The sequence below is a fragment of the Carassius carassius genome, chromosome 36, assembly GCF_963082965.1.
Source record: "Carassius carassius chromosome 36, fCarCar2.1, whole genome shotgun sequence".
Classification (NCBI taxonomy): Eukaryota; Metazoa; Chordata; class Actinopteri; order Cypriniformes; family Cyprinidae; genus Carassius; species Carassius carassius.
In genome coordinates, this window is record NC_081790.1 from 24,252,314 (window position 1) to 24,268,969 (window position 16,656).

General features: G+C 40.9%; 1 protein-coding gene across 2 annotated transcripts in view; it reads left to right on the plus strand.

Moving 5' to 3' along the window:
• amot (angiomotin) overlaps positions 1-16,656 on the plus strand; it is a 41,746-nt gene extending 25,090 nt beyond the window's left edge. For both annotated transcript variants that reach the window (XM_059526748.1, XM_059526749.1), the window contains 5 exons: positions 277-426; positions 3,766-3,956; positions 4,523-4,902; positions 13,167-13,418; positions 15,308-16,656. In XM_059526748.1, coding sequence (XP_059382731.1) covers positions 277-426; positions 3,766-3,956; positions 4,523-4,902; positions 13,167-13,418; positions 15,308-15,438 — 1,104 coding nt within the window. In that variant the 3' untranslated portion in view covers positions 15,439-16,656. The remainder of the gene's footprint in view (positions 1-276; positions 427-3,765; positions 3,957-4,522; positions 4,903-13,166; positions 13,419-15,307) is intronic.

Consider the following 16,656-nt stretch of genomic DNA (forward strand, 5'->3'; position numbering starts at 1 on the left):
AAGGACTTGAAGATGGCTGAATTCTTGCCCTCTCCCCCCACCGCTTCCAAATGGGAGCCAAATACTTCTGTGCTCTCTCTCTCTCACTATGTTGTCCCCTCCTGAGCTAAACTGAGGCATTCATTTTGGCTGCAATTACGACCACTGCTGATTTGAGAGATGTAAAGAAGTGAAAAAGATGGTTGAATGTTACAATTAGGCATTGTAAGGTGGATGGGGTCTTCTGGTTGAAGCGTGAGCGGCAGCATCTGATCTGCATTCTCTGTGTTTGTATAGCTGAAGAAAAAACAGGTATATGTGGAGAAGGTGGAGCGGATGCAGCAGGCTCTAGCACAGCTTCAGGCTGCTTGTGAGAAGAGAGAACAGCTTGAGCATCGGCTACGCACACGACTGGAGAGAGAGCTCGAATCACTGCGAATGCAACAGGTAAGATATTTACACGCCATTCTCAATTAATCACACTTTTGACTTTTATTTGGAATTTGACCACATTCTGGTCAAGAACCATTTGTTATTTCGACAGCTATATATCTCTGGAATCCAGTTTGAAAACCCTTTAAACTGCAATAAGCGCAACCAATTACTGTTTCTACACACACAAAAGTCATACATGGATGAGTCCCAGCTGCAGGCAGCAGGAGCTCATGCTGTCATTGTCGAGATGATCTGTTTTATTGTGTACCCTCTTCCTATGTGTCCAATTTTTACTGACCCCAAATCTGGAGGAAAGGTTGCAACTCACCCTCCTTTGTTAATGTGCATGTTGAGCACGGAGGAGGAGTAGCAGACAGCTGTATTCTTCATTAGGGGCCCAGACACTGGACATCCTTCCTCTGTTGTGTTCCTTCAACCAGGACACCTGAAACAACCTTGAGATGAGATTAAAAGGTCCCACTTTATATTAGGTGGCCTTAATTACTATGTACTTACATTTAAATTAACCATTTGATACAATGCATTTATTGTGTACATACATGCTGCATGCCATTACATCTGTAATTACATTTATAATTACACTGTTAACCTACCCATACCACCAAACCTGTCCCTAACCTTTTGCAATTCAATATGAACATAGGTACATTGTACTTATTTTTAATGTAAGTACATAGTTGTTAAGGTCACCTAATATAAAGTGGGGCCGAATAAAATACATTAAATCAGCAGTATTCAAATCTTAGAGCCTGTTTACAGCTGATCACTTCAGGCGTTTTCTCTGATTGCATAGCTATCTTATCATTAAAACACCATGTGTAAATGTCCTCTGAAATGCTTTCGAGATGGATTTAAATCTGATCTCTCAAACCAATTCAGGAGGTGGTCTGGTACACATTCCAGACAAAACTGGACAAGTGCATTCCACATTGAGAAGACTCAACTCACGATTGATTACAATAGAGTTGATAGTTAGTATAAAGGTAAATCAGTAGCAAAACTCGAGAGGTTGAAGATCTGAATGTGAGAACTTGTCATATTAATATTTGTATTTGTAAGTTAAAATTTACACTCATGGCTCTGATGTGAAGAGTTGAATCTTTCAATTTGCACACACAGACAATGATCAAAACACCCGTGTTTTGAATTGGAAGTTGTAGATTAATAGTCACAAATGTGTAGAATGACATTCACACAAAGAAAATGACATATACACACGTTTACGACATATTTACTTTTGCACTTTACTTCAGTTTCGCTGCACAACGTCAAGTCGGCACTTACAACCTCTCAGATCTGGAAGTACAAGTTCAAATCTTAGCGCTCTGACTTTTGCTACTCTTTTTGCGGTATTCTGTTGCAAAACTCACTTGTGCACTTGTATATCATGGGAAGTCGTGACCTAATGGTTAGAGAGTCGGACTCCCAATCGAAAGGTTGTGAGTTCGAGTCCCGGGCCGGCAGGAATTGTGGGTGGGGGGAGTGCATGTACAGTTCTCTCTCCACCTTCAATACCACGACTTAGGTGCCCTTGAGCAAGGCATCGAACCCCCAACTGCTCCCCGGGCGCCGCAGCATAAATGGCTGCCCACTGCTCCGGGTGTGTGCTCACAGTGTGTGTGTGTGTTCACTGCTCTGTGTGTGTGCATTTCGGATGGGTTAAATGCAGAGCACAAATTCTGAGTATGGGTCACCGTACTTGGCTGAATGTCTCAGGGGAAGTCGTGGCCTGGTGGTTAGAGAATCGGACTCCCAATCGAAGGGTTGTGGGTTCGAGTCCCGGGCCGGCAGGAATTGTGGGTGGGGGGAGTGCATGTACAGTTCTCTCTCCACCTTCAATACCACGACTTAGGTGCCCTTGAGCAAGGCATTGAACCCCCAACTGCTCCCCGGGCGCCGCAGCATAAATGGCTGCCCACTGCTCCGGGTGTGTGCTCACAGTGTGTGTGTGTGTTCACTGCTCTGTGTGTGTGCACTTCGGATGGGTTAAATGCAGAGCACAAATTCTGAGTATGGGTCACCATACTTGGCCGAATGTCACTTCACCTTCACCTTCACCTTATATGCAGATGTGAGAGAGCAGAGCTGGGGGCGGGGCTTTGGTGCGAATGAGAACATTTTATTGGTCGATGGCCGACCAATGAACAACGCCAATTGTTTTCACTGAATATCCTTAGCTTTGACAGGATTTTAAGACACTGCATTCATTTTGCCATTCAGGTATTATCTGGTAGACAAATAATGCAACATATTTTATATGTATATCCCACTGCATATCACTCTACCAGAGTTGCAATATAATGCTGTTTTTATTATTTTTATGTTTTGTAAAAATAATTTTAACATCTTCATTGGGTTACATTCCTAATTTGCTTGTCAGTAATGAACCTTTTTAAATGCAACATTATTATTATTATTTTTTTTTATAAAATAGAGTGTCTAAATGTACATTAAACAGCAAAACCTAAAAAATAAGCACTTATGACCAGAAATACTGTTTTGAGCAACTAGTAGAGCTAAATACATGTATTTATTAAACATCAACAAGGCCATCTAGTGTTTAAGCAATGGAATTGCATATGAATATTATCTTTCTGGCCACCAAATGCCTCTAATTTAAAGCGTGCCTCTTTGCACTGGAATTTAAACCTAAATATTTACATAACTGTATGTAAATATTATGTATGTGGCCGAGTAATGCTATCAAGATTAGCCACCAACTTAAGGTTAAGGTTTATTATTTGTGTTGTGTAGGCAATCAGCTCTGCGAATGACATGACTTGTGCAATCTTTAGAAGCAGCTGTTTAGGCAAGTTTTGCACTTTAGTGGTTTTGGAACAAATGTATTGCAATTACTTTGATGTTAGCTTGTTGCAAAGCTTCTGGTGTTGGATGTTAGCTTGTTGCTAAGCTACTGGTGTTGAAGTCACAGTCTAAAGGTATATAAAAGTACACTGCATATGCAAATATTTTGTAAAATTGTTGATTTTTACATATAGTCTGTTTTTTTTTAAAAAATCTATCTATACAAGAGACTCTTCTACAGACTGATTCTGATAAAGCTTGATGTTAGCATGTTACTAAGCTATGCATAGTATTGCTTGGTGCTCAGTAGTCATAAAATACATTTTTCATTGGATTGCATTGATTGTAACCCTAGAATAGATTTTTAGTCTAAGCCAGTTGGGTTATTTTAACTAGCTTAAATAGGGAAACATATATATTTTTAATGACATTTTAGTCAGAATTTATACACTTAACTAAAATGTATTAATGGTTCTTTCTTTCTGTCTGTCTCTCTCTCTCTCTCTCTGTCTCTCTCTCACACAGAGGCAGGGCGGTTCTCAGAACCCAGTAAGTCCTGAGTTTAGCACAGCGGCTCTGATGGAGCACCTGAGAGAAAAAGAGGAGAGGATTTTGGCCCTGGAGGCCGATATGACAAAATGGGAGCAGAAGTACCTGGAGGAGAGTGTCATGAGACAGTTCGCGCTGGACGCCGCTGCTTCTGTGGCCACACAGAGGTACACAAGTTCACTTCTATTCCCTAAGCCTACAATGTAAGACATTTAGAAAGTTACTTAAGATTTCTCAACATTGTCATCCTGAAAACTAACAATGAAAATATATTTTTTACCTGAAATGGACATAATGGACATTATTGGACCTTAAATGCATAAATGGATATATGGGACCCCCTCGAAAATGAAATGGTAGATCTCAAGGGGTTAATCCTTATCAATAAATTCAAACATTAAAATTGTGAGTGTGCATAACAATAACACTAAACTGAAACTATATTGCACAAATGGGCAAAATAGAACATTTATTCATTTGGTAAATTCCTTCATTTGAAGTGACAATATGAATGATTACTATACAAATACTGAAACTATCTAAAATAAAACTAAAAGTTTAAATTACTATTAGATAAAAACAGAAGTAAAACTATCTATAACCATTAATAGAAACTGAAACTTAACTGTAATTAAAAGCAAACTACAAAATAAAAGTAATTAGAGAAACTTTACTGAAAGTCTACTCAGTTCCTCATTTGTTTTTATATTCGTTTATTTTCTAACCTATCCAGAGACACATCCTCTGCCATCATAAGCCATTCCCCCAGCAGCAGCTACGACACTTCGGTGGAGGCACGTATCCAGAAAGAAGAAGAGGAGATCCTCATGGCTAACCGCCGTTGTCTGGACATGGAGAGCAGGATCAAGAACCTGCACGCTCAGATCATAGAGAAGGACGCCATGATAAAGGTACTGCATCAGCGCTCACGGAAAGAACCGGCTAGCAAATTAGACGCCCCTGCCATGAGGCCCTCCAAGTCCCTCATGTCCATAGCCATGGGCACCGGCAGCTCCAGCGGCTCCGGGCTGCTCTCACACTCTATGGGTCTGAGCGGAAGCAGTCCCATCACAGAGGAGCGTAGGGAAGACCGCAGCTGGAAGGGCAGTCTGGGTAAGTTCATAAGAAAGAGATCTGAAATGCATTGCTGTGGGATTGTTTAACCCTCAGAGAGGCCTCAGTTGTAAATTAGCAAAAGAAGTAATAAAATAAATAGGGCTCTCAGTTTAACGCGTGTAAATGTCTTATAAATCGCATTAATATTTTCCTACACCGTTTATAAAATATATAATATTTTATTTTTATATGTTAAAAAGACATTATAGTTCGACAGTGTCACCTTATCTGTTCAGGCTTTTATTTTGAAAAGTGCCGTTCTTCTTCTTCGAAAGTGCGGATGTTTTTTATGACGCTAAACTTCCTGTTACTCTCTCTCTGCACAATGTGCTCGCGCGTCGTCGAAAGAACGAGATCCGAACTGTGATGGTGTGTCGAGCTAGAGAGCATGGTAGCTGATGGCAGAAACTCTTTGAATTAGCGCCCTTGGAGAAGCGGAATGAGTTTTCACGGTGTTCATGGTGTGCATGGTGCTCGTTGAGAGAAATAAATAAAATGACACCCGTTTGAAACTCTCTGCGTCTTGATATATCTGAGGGGCCGCTACAGAGAAAACTCATCGCTGCACCAGCCCTGCCGTCCCTGGTGAGAAGCTGACGCCATCACATCTGAGGTCCATCCACCAACGTAATACCAGCCAGTTTTCTTCGCTCGCATCCAACTCATGCACCCCAGGCAAGACTTAAAATGGACAGCATGCTTAAGGTACAGCTAAAGCTGCAAAAAGAGACACTGGATGCCAAGGAGCAAAAAAGCTGAAAAAGGGACAATTTCTAAACACATCCTTGCAGCATAACTGAAGTGACTTAAATAATAATATGGTATTATAAGGTGAAAATATCTTGCAAGCTAATTCTCAGTTCCTAACGCTTCTAAAACTGGTGACTATTTCAAGAAACTAGCTCATGCGCTTGGGTAATGTCTATTTATGAAAAGGTAGAAAGTGAGTTTTTTGTTGTTACTGTTTTTAAGCTAAAAATCCTTTAGATGTCCATAATCCTTTAATGCTCAGCATAAACATTACTCTGTGGTAAAAGATAACTACAGCTTACAAGTGAAAATTCAGGCATTGGACAATCAAAGGCTACTCTCGACTTAAAGCAGCAGCACAAACAAACAAGATGTCACTTAAAGACACCCCATGCAGGTCTAGATCACGTGAAAGAAAGCTAACAGAGAAAGGCCAAGAGATGCATGACCAAGACACCAGAAAACGTGAGAAAGCATTTAACAAGTCCTATGACGCTTGGAAGCTGGTAGCAAGGGAGACTAGGACAAAATTAAAAACCCTCTGTTCATCAGAAGACCTTATTGAATTACAGCAAGACATTCAAGCAAAGCGTGATGACGTAAGTAAGCAGTATGAACCTATACTTCGTAACAGTAACACCACACCAGAGATTGTAAAGAAAATGGATGCCTGTGTTACGCTAACAAAAGACATTTGTGACCTCATTAGTATCCGTCTAGAGACCGTTAACCAAGATTATAATGATCAACTTGAGAAGGAAAGGGTAAGAGAAACATTAAACAAAGTTGAGTACGGGTCTGTCTTTGGCCACACTAAAACTGAAACTGAAACGGTGAGTTCAGTGGAGTCACCGGAGAGATTAAGCAACCACTCCAGCTCAGCCAGTACCCACAGCAGTAGAGTAGATGCACAAGCCGAGCTTGCAGTTAAGCTGGAACAATCAAAAGCCATGAAAGAAATCCAAGCACAGCAAGCACATCTTCAGAAGTTAGAAGGTGAATGGAAACTTAAAGAAGCAAAAATGTTAGTAGAAATGAAACAAAAAGAGGTGGAGATGCATCAACAGTTGGAACATGAGAGAACCAAATTGCAGCAGTTACAAACAGCAAAAGATGTTGCCATAGCAGCAGCTCGTGTGAGAGCATATGACGATTTTGAAGGGTTTGAAAACCATGATGAAGTGATTAAATCCTGAGACTGCATCATTCCAACCTCACCAAACTGCTCCGGATGTGAGAATGTCCCAGGAGTCTGTCAGTCTAGCACAAGCAATCGCCAGCTCATTAAGCATGAACCGCTTGCCTCTCCCGGAACCAACCATGTTCCGTGGTGACCCTTTGCAGTTTACAGATTGGAAGATGTCATTCATAGCTCTTATTGACAGAAAACCCCTCCCACCAAGTGAGAAGATGTTTTATCTAAAAAATTATCTTGCTGGAGAGGCGCGCAAAGCTGTAGAAGGTTTCTTTTATCGAGATTCAGAAAGCGCATACAATGGAGCATGGAAAGTCTTACAAGACAGATATGGGAACCCGTTCATCATACAAAAGGCTTTCCGAGATAAGCTCATGAGATGGCCAAAGATCAACGCAAACGACCCACTTGCACTACAAGAGTTTGCCGACTTCCTTCAAGGCTGCAATGAGGCGATTGTGAGGAAAACCACAAGTTGCTCAAAAAACTACCGGAATGGATCGTGCGCAAGTGGAGTCGAATTGTTGTAGAGGAACTTGACTCATCCGGAAGCTATCCAGATTTTGCATGCTTTACAAAGTTCCTGAGCAAAGAGGCACGGATAGCCTGTAACCCTATTGCTTCTCCATTGTTGATGAACTTTAAGGCCACAGATGAAAGATCACCAAAGAGAGCCAAAGCTCTCAACACAAATACGCAAACTAAGAGTTTCACTCAGGAGAGACAAGAAACAAACAGCAGTAAACCAAAATCAACTTGCTCCGTCTGTAAAAGTGAAGCTCATAACATCACCAAGTGTCCCACCTTCGCAGCAAAGAGTGGTGAAGATAAAAAGGCATTCATCTGTGAAAATCGGCTCTGCTTTGGGTGCTTGAGGAAGGGTCACATGACCAAAGATTGTAAGAGACGACACACATGCAACATATGCAGCCGTCGTCACCCAACCTGCTTGCACGATGACAGGAAACAAAGACCTGTGGAAGCAACAACGAATAGCTCCACTTTCACAGAAAACCATGCAAGCTTGGAAATGCACAAGGTCGTATCACATGCATCAACACAACGTGCTTCAGCTACCTCAAGTATCGTCCCAGTCTTTGTGTCTTCAATACAAGAGCCACACAGAGAAGTACTTACGTACGCAATACTGGACACACAGAGTGACTCAACGTTTGTCTTAGAAGATGTACTTGACAAACTGAATGTTGATGCCCAACCAGTAAAATTAAAATTGAGTACTATGACGGCTATTGATACAATCATATCTAGCAAGAACATCCATGGTTTACAAGTACGAGGACTGCACTCTAAGAACCACATCCAATTACAGCAAGCTTACAGCCGTGACTTTATCCCGGTGGACAAGTCTTACGTCCCAACGAAGGAAACAGCTTTACTCTGGCCTCATCTCAGACATTTGGCAGATAAGCTACCACCCCTTCAAGACTGTGATGTAGGGCTCTTGATTGGATATGACTGTCCAGCAGCACTAGCTCCTCTTGAGGTAATCATTGGAGACAAAAATCAACCGTTTGCACAGAGATCAAAACTAGGATGGAGTATCATAGGCTCATCAAATCCTCATCTAGACAGACAAGGAAGTCAGAGCTTTGTGCATCGGCTCACAGTAAAAGAACTGCCAATTCCATCGGCGACAGATGTTCTAAAAGCCCTAGAATCAGACTTCACCGAGAGAACTTATGAAGATAAATATGTGTCCCAGAACGATGTTCATTTCATACAGTTCCTCAGTGACAACATCTCACAGAAGAAAGACGGACATTATGAGATGCCCCTCCCTTTCAAGGGCAATAGTCCACCCAACCTACCAAACAACAAGAGGTTAGCCACAGTTCGCCTGCAGTGCCTTAAGAAGAAATTAAAGACCAATAAACAATATTATGATAAATACAAAACATTCATGGAAGAAACGATTAACAAGGGTGATGAAGAGCCTGCCCTTACAACATTTGCAGGAGAGACTGAGTGGTACCTTCCGCATCACGGCATCTATCACCCCAGAAAACCAGATAAGCTGAGAGTCGTATTCGACTGTTCAGCCAAATTCCATGGTGTTTCTCTAAACGACACTCTGCTAACTGGGCCTGATCTTATCAATCCTCTGGTAGGAGTTCTCTGCCGCTTTAGGAAGGAGGCTGTAGCGATCATCTGTGATATCGAAAGAATGTTTTATCAGTTCTCCGTCACTCCTGAATCCCGAAATTATCTGAAATTCCTCTGGTGGAAAGGTGGAGATTTGGAGAAGGAACCGCAGGAATACAGGATGGCGGTTCATCTCTTCGGAGCCGCCTCGTCTCCAGGATGTGCCAACTTTGGCTTAAAACATCTCGCACGGCAACACAAAGCTACCTATCCACTAGCATCAACATTTGTGGAGAAAAACTTTTATGTTGATGACGGCTAGTCAGCGTCCCATCAGTCGAGGAAGCCCAGAAACTGATCATTGAGTCACAGGAGTTGTGCAAAAGAGGAGGTCTACGCCTCCATAAATTCAACTCAAATGAGGAAGCAGCCCTCGCCTGCTTAGATCCCTCAGAAAGAGCAGCAACCATCGAACCTCTAGAACTGGATCCAACATTATCAGAGCGTGCACTCGGCATTCAATGGTCAATTGAAACTGACACTTTCAGTTTTAGCAGCAGCTTGAAAGATCAGCCTTCAACTCGGCGTGGTTGCCTTTCTGTCATTGCCTCTCTTTATGACCCTCTTGGATTCATCGCTCCATTCAGCCTAACTGGAAAGCGTATACTTCAAGAGCTGTGTCACAGAGGCATCGGATGGGATGATCCACTCCCAGAAGATATGAGGCCACGGTGGGAGGAGTGGATAAATGGGCTTCAGAGGTTGAGAGAGGTTTCAATTCCGAGATGTTACCACCCACATGACTTCCATAACATTGTCAGAGTAGAGTTGCACCATTTTTCGGATGCCAGCTGCGTGGGATACGGTGCATGTTCTTACCTCAGGCTCAAAAATGACAAGGATGAAGTCCATTGCAGTCTCGTTCTGGCAAAGGCAAGGGTTGCACCCTCAAAGGTCCTAAGTATCCCGAGACTAGAACTCGCAGCAGCTGTGGTTTCTACGAAAGTCAGTGTCATGTTAAAAAGTGAACTTGACATAAAGATTGATGAAGAGGTTTTCTGGACAGACTCACAAGTTGTGCTTGCGTATATTAACAATGATGCCCGGAGGTTCCACATATTTGTTGCAAACCGTGTTCAGCTGATAAGGAATAATAGTGATCCCAGTCAGTGGCACTATGTGGACACCGCAGAAAACCCGGCTGATCATGCTTCACGAGGTCTTTGTGCTTCAGACATTCATTCAACAAACTGGCTGCGAGGACCAAAGTTTCTCTGGGAGAGTAAATTAATTCTAACACCCAGCGGTCCATCAGAATTACTCATAGGTGATCCTGAAGTCAAGACAATTCAGGTGTTTGCAACAGAAGTCAAAAACTGCAATGACATCCTCAGGCGTTTGAGTCAGTTTTCCTCCTGGACAACAATTATTAAGGTGGTGGCAAGAATCAAGAGGTTGGGTTCTAAACAGAAACAACACAGTGAGTATGTGACTGTTAAGGAGCGTGAGAAGGCTGCAGACGAAGTGATTAAGATCGTACAGCAGCAAGCCTTCCCCCAGGAGATAAAGATGCTTCAGGGTAAAAAAGACCTTCCAAACTCAAGCTCTCTTTTCCGTCTCGACCCTATCTGGTCTGAAGGACTTCTCTGTGTTGGTGGGAGATTGAAAGAGTCATCGCTCTGTCACAATGTCAAGCACCCAGTCATCCTACCGAATAACAGCCACATCACCAAGCTGATTGTGTCTCATTTCCACGCTAAAACATGCCATCAGGGTCGAAACCAGACTTTAATGGAGCTTCGGGCCAATGGATTCTGGGTAATTGGTGGGAGCAAGTTGGTTGCCAAGCTTATACACACTTGTGTGCTTTGCAGAAAACTGCGACGGCCGACAGAAAGACAACAAATGGCCGAGCTGCCCGCAGAACGCGTCGAAGCCTCAGCACCTTTCACGCACAGCGGCATGGACTGTTTCGGTCCTTTCATTGTAAAGAGAGCCCGCAAAGAATACAAAAGATACGGCTTAATTTTTACATGTCTGTACTCTAGAGCTGTTCATATTGAAATGCTCGAAGATTTGTCAACAGACTCATTCATCAACTCGTTGAGATGCTTCATCAGCCTGAGAGGAGCTGTTCGCTGTGACCAACTTCGCTGTGACCAAGGTTCTAATTTTGTTGGCGCCAGGAATGAGCTCAAGGAAGCACTTAAACAGTGTGATACTAAGCTACTCGAAATCTTCCTGACTGAGAGGCAGTGCGAATTCGTCTTCAATGCTCCCTCTGACAGTCCTGCAGGTGGTGTCTGGGAACGCCAGATCAGAACTGTTCGAAATGTGCTGAATGCCACCTTCGCACAGTGCCCAGGTCGACTTGATGATGCCTCCCTCAGAACACTGCTATATGAGGCCATGGCTATTGTTAACAGCCGTCCGTTAACAGTGGATGGAATCAATGATCCTCAGGCACTGGAGCCTATAACACCGAATCACCTCATTATGATGAAATCTAAAGTTGCTCTTCCTCCTCCTGGAGTATTTGTCAAGGAGGACCTGTATGCGACAAAGAGGTGGAGGAGAGTTCAGTATCTCATCGAACAGTTTTGGAGCCGCTGGAAAAAGGAGTATCTGCTGAACATATCCTTGAGACAGAAATGGCACTCACCTCAACGCAACATCCAAGTGAATGACATTGTCATTATTAAAGACGACAACCTCCCAAGAAATCAGTGGCAACTTGGACGAGTCATTGAGACTGTTCAAAGTAGTGATGGCTTGGTTCGTAGAGTTAAAGTGCAAGTTGGGGAGAGGAAACCTCATAAAAAACAAGATCCTCCCTCCAAGCCCTCAGTTATTGAGAGACCAATCAAAAGATTGGTGCTCCTCCTTGAGAACTGACTAGAAGAAAGCGATTGATAACACTACACAAACTGCTCTGTGTTACACCTCTGATAGCTTAAATCCAGGCTATTCATTTCTTAGAGTCAAGAAATCCTGCACAATTCACTTACTCTTTGTATTTTTGTTCATTCATTGTACTAGGATTTGGTGGGAGTGTAAATGTCTTATAAATCGCATTAATATTTTCCTACACCGTTTATAAAATATATAATATTTTATTTTTATATGTTAAAAAGACATTATAGTTCGACAGTGTCACCTTATCTGTTCAGGCTTTTATTTTGAAAAGTGCCGTTCTTCTTCTTCGAAAGTGCGGATGTTTTTTATGACGCTAAACTTCCTGTTACTCTCTCTCTGCACAATGTGCTCGCGCGTCGTCGAAAGAACGAGATCCGAACTGTGATGGTGTGTCGAGCTAGAGAGCATGGTAGCTGATGGCAGAAACTCTTTGAATTAGCGCCCTTGGAGAAGCGGAATGAGTTTTCACAGTGTTCATGGTGTGCATGGTGCTCGTTGAGAGAAATAAAAATGACACCCGTTTGAAACTCTCTGCGTCTTGATACATCTGAGGGGCCGCTACAATGCGTTAGCTTAATTAGTTATGATAAAATAACAAGATTGAAATGTTTTAGCGCAGTTAATGCACTGACCCCGCCCCCAAACCTGTACATCATCTTACATTTCATACAGTTGACTGTTGACAAAAGCGCAGTTATGCTTCCAGAATTCAAGATATTGGTGCAAAAAAATATTTTGTGTTATATTTCAAGCACAATAAATGTACAGCAGTGATTAGCAAAAAATACTGTCTTTTAAAATACTTTTTTTTACTGTCTTTTTCTGTCTTTTTTCTATTATCTTCTGTTTGTTCCGTAGTTTATGTTAGGCCATTGTCGCCTAAATGTTAATAAAAAATATTTCTTTCTATAGCTACAATTTGTAATGCCTACTTGATACTTTCTCATTTAACACAAAAATAGCTTTAAATAATCACAATCACATTAATTAATTGACAAGTAATTAAGTAGATTATAAAATATAGGACTGACAGCCCTATATTTTTACTAAATGTGTTAAATCAAAAAAAAAAAAATCTGATCAAAATAAAATGTTGACTGATTCTGTAACATTTGATAAAAAAAAAAATAGATGGTGTCTGAAAGTCGTGGTTGATGGTCATTTCTAAAGAGACATTTTAGTAAATTATTCACTTATCACCAAAACTCTGTTTGCCACCATAATATAGTGAAAATATGTATTAATGTATGTCTTTTATCCACTCACATCTGAATTGTTCACACTCTTTGTGTTCCAGGTGTTCTGCTCGGCCCAGAGTTCAGAGGTGACTCTCTGAGAACAGAGTCCATCTCCTCCTCTCCATCTCCAGTCCTGCCCTCCACCCCCATGCCCGCCGCCACACACTCGAAAACCGGCAGCAGAGACAGCTGCACCCAGACAGAAAAGGGTCAGGAGGCCAGCAAGCCAAGCACACCTGCCCTGCAGAGCGTATCTGGACCGAGCCGGATCAGCAGCCCGAGCCCAGTCTACATACCCGACCGCATCGCCGGTACAGCACACACAAAATCACATATTACAGATAATAAACTACTGTTTTCTTTAGGTTTTGAATTTGTAATGACGAACTAACCCAGCAACCACTAAAGCCTAGTTGAGTGCTAATTGATATGAACAGCACAATAGAAAAGTGATTAAAATTGGTAAAGAAATTTTGATAAAATTGTCAAGCACATGAGTTAAAAAAACAGATGTAATCATTTATTCAACAAACATGCAATTCATAAATACAATAACTTGAATACTCTTCTACTTCATAAAGTAAAAAAAAAATATTAAGGTTATGTAACTTTCTTAACTGGTGGGTCGCGATCCACTGAGTGTACGGCCAAAGAAACGACATTCAAAAAAACAACAAAAAAAAACACATAATTCTGATTGTTTTTTTCTGATGCGAGACTTTTAGTTTAAAAGGCTTGCATGAAGCTCTTGACACTTCTATATTCTCGTTATTTTCGGATCTTGTTATGAAATAAAAAGTCTCTCACCGCAGAAAAGCGAACTATCCTGTCCTGCCAGATGTTATACCGTGTTCGTAATGCGCACTCTGCACACTTTATTGTACTCTGAGACGTTTCCTCGTTTTATTAACAGTTCATGTTAGTATTGTATATTCACCAAGGTGACCGTTGTTTCCACAACCCAGAAATACCATGTTATTTCCATTTTGTGTCATTTTGTAGATGTTAAATGACTGTGGTGGCTCATACCAACTTAATTGTATTAACAAAAACTAGTTTGGGTCCTTTATTTCTGTGAAATACATTTGGTTTGTTTTTGTTTTTTAACAAATTATATATATATATATATATATATATATATATATATATATATTAGTGCTGTCAATCGATTAAAAACTTTAACTAGATTAATCACACATTTTTTCTGTGATTAATCACAATAAAAAAGAAATGTTTTTGTACGTTTTTAATATATTTTTTAATGTACTAATTTCACAGTTAAATTTAAATACTTGTTTAAATGATATCTTTTTATGAATGAAGGCCAGTATTACTGATATTAATACAGCTACTGATTTTTTATTTATTTATTTTTTTACATTTATTATTAGGCTTCAAAAATATAACAGTTTTTAATTTAAGTAAACTTAAAACAATGCTAACATAAACCCATAATAAATGTCATGTTTACTCCTGCCCTTCCTGTCTTAACAGTTAAGAAATATACAGAAATTTAATAAAGTTATCAAAGTTATATGCAGTCTGCACTGCATAAACTATAAATTAAATAGTTAATCCTTATTAAAGCTACAAAAGTTATTTAGTCAAGAGCAGCGAGTCATTTTCTCTGTTCCCTTTGTTCTTTAACTTTACTGACAGGAAGCTTTATTGGCTGCTGTCCCTTTAAGAGCAGACAGACACGCGGATCTCACCATTTATATACTGTCTATGGATCTCGCCTCATTCTCTCACAACTCTTTTTGTTCATTTTAGACTTTATATAAATCATTTAAGATTGCTCTTATGAGGATAATCGACAAAACTGGCACTTTGGGATGTTTATTGTTAGTTCAAGCGCTTAAGAGAACTGGATTCTGGCGCCCTGTCTATGCATTGTGTGTGTGTGTGTGTGTGTGTGTGTGTGTGTGTGTACGTGTGTATGTGTCACATAAGGGCATTCACAGACAGCGGATTCTCTTTTGTCTTGCCGCGCTTGAAATGTTTAAAAGTATTTAAATGAATAAGAGCGTGATCATATAATGTAAAGTTAGCCAACTGATGGCAGAAAATACGGATGCTGCGTTAATTGCGTTAAATATTTTGACACGTTAAACCAGACAAAAATTAATCGCATGCGTTAACGTTGACAGCACTAATATATATATATAAATAACATCTGCATGTTTCTCTGTCTCTACAGATGTGCCAGTGTTTCACAGCAGTACATTAGAGAGGAGAGCTCCAGTGCAGTCGCTCACGCAGCAGAGCCTGCCCCCGACGCCACTCCCAGCGCAGGACATGGACAACGAGATGGTGGAGATACTCATCTGATCACACACACACATTGATAAAGAACTCGAAGCAGGTGAAGGAATCTGTGCACTTCTCTTCTCTCCGTTACTCTCAGATCAAGACTGTCAGGATGCTTAGGAATGCATTCGAATCTGCGATCAACAATATACGACTTCATTTACAATCAAAAAATGTTTTTTGTTACAGTATTGTCTGGTGGTCTTTTTCCTCATCCAGACCCTCGGACCAAATATATTGCCATTATTTTTTTTTTTACATTTATTGCACTACTTTTGTTTGTTTTTACACACATTTTCTTGGTTATGCAATTGTTTTGTTGTTTATGTGTACTAATAATACAAATGTGGCACTTGAGTATCAAGCGAAATGGTGACTAGCCGAACAGTTGTTACGTGTAAATACTGAACCGGAATACTGTAAAACTGAATGTCGTAGGGCCTTTTGTATTCTTGGACGCATTGTCTGTTCAGCTCGTACTGTACAGTTCACCGAGCAATGGACCAACAAGCGTTTACCTGTGTCCACAAGCTATGTGAAAGTATGAGTAACCCAACTGGTTTTGGGTTTGTCTGTGTGAGAGTCTGCAGTTTTCCTATCAGAACTGAGGTCCATCATTCCAGTAGAGCTACAGCAGCCCACAACGTGCCTTGAGTGAGAGGTATCCTCATTTAGCGCGTTGTGTTAGCCAGGGGTCCAGGATTTCCCGGTCTGTCCTTTCACGGTTTGGAAAGCCTCCAAACCTCTGGTTTCAATGTGATGGTTACTTTTAAGTCATGGTTTTGTTTTGTAGATAACAAATGAGCTTTTATCCAGTCTCGTGATTGCAAGACAGACATTTAGCTCTTGACCAAAGGAATCCGTAAAAAAAAAAAGACAAATTATACGCAAGTGTTTTAAAGCAGGGCCAAGCAACGATCCTCATATTATTTAGAGGGTCTAACGTAACGCAAGATTACATGGATGTGTAAATGAGATTCTTCCATGAAATCAGTAAATATCTATGAAACCATCTGATTTCAATGCTTTTTTTTGGCATTTTGTCATGTGCTTCTTCAGAACGACCTCTGGATCTAAATTGCAAGTGATTTTCTGCTTGACGCTTGCGCACGTCACTGTGACGTCTGTTCAATATGTCCGTTCTCATCTGGAACATGTCACATTTCAAGTGTTTGCACATCTGAACAACCTTTCTAAAACCTTCCTTGGCAGATGTTACTACAACATTGAGCTGATTTA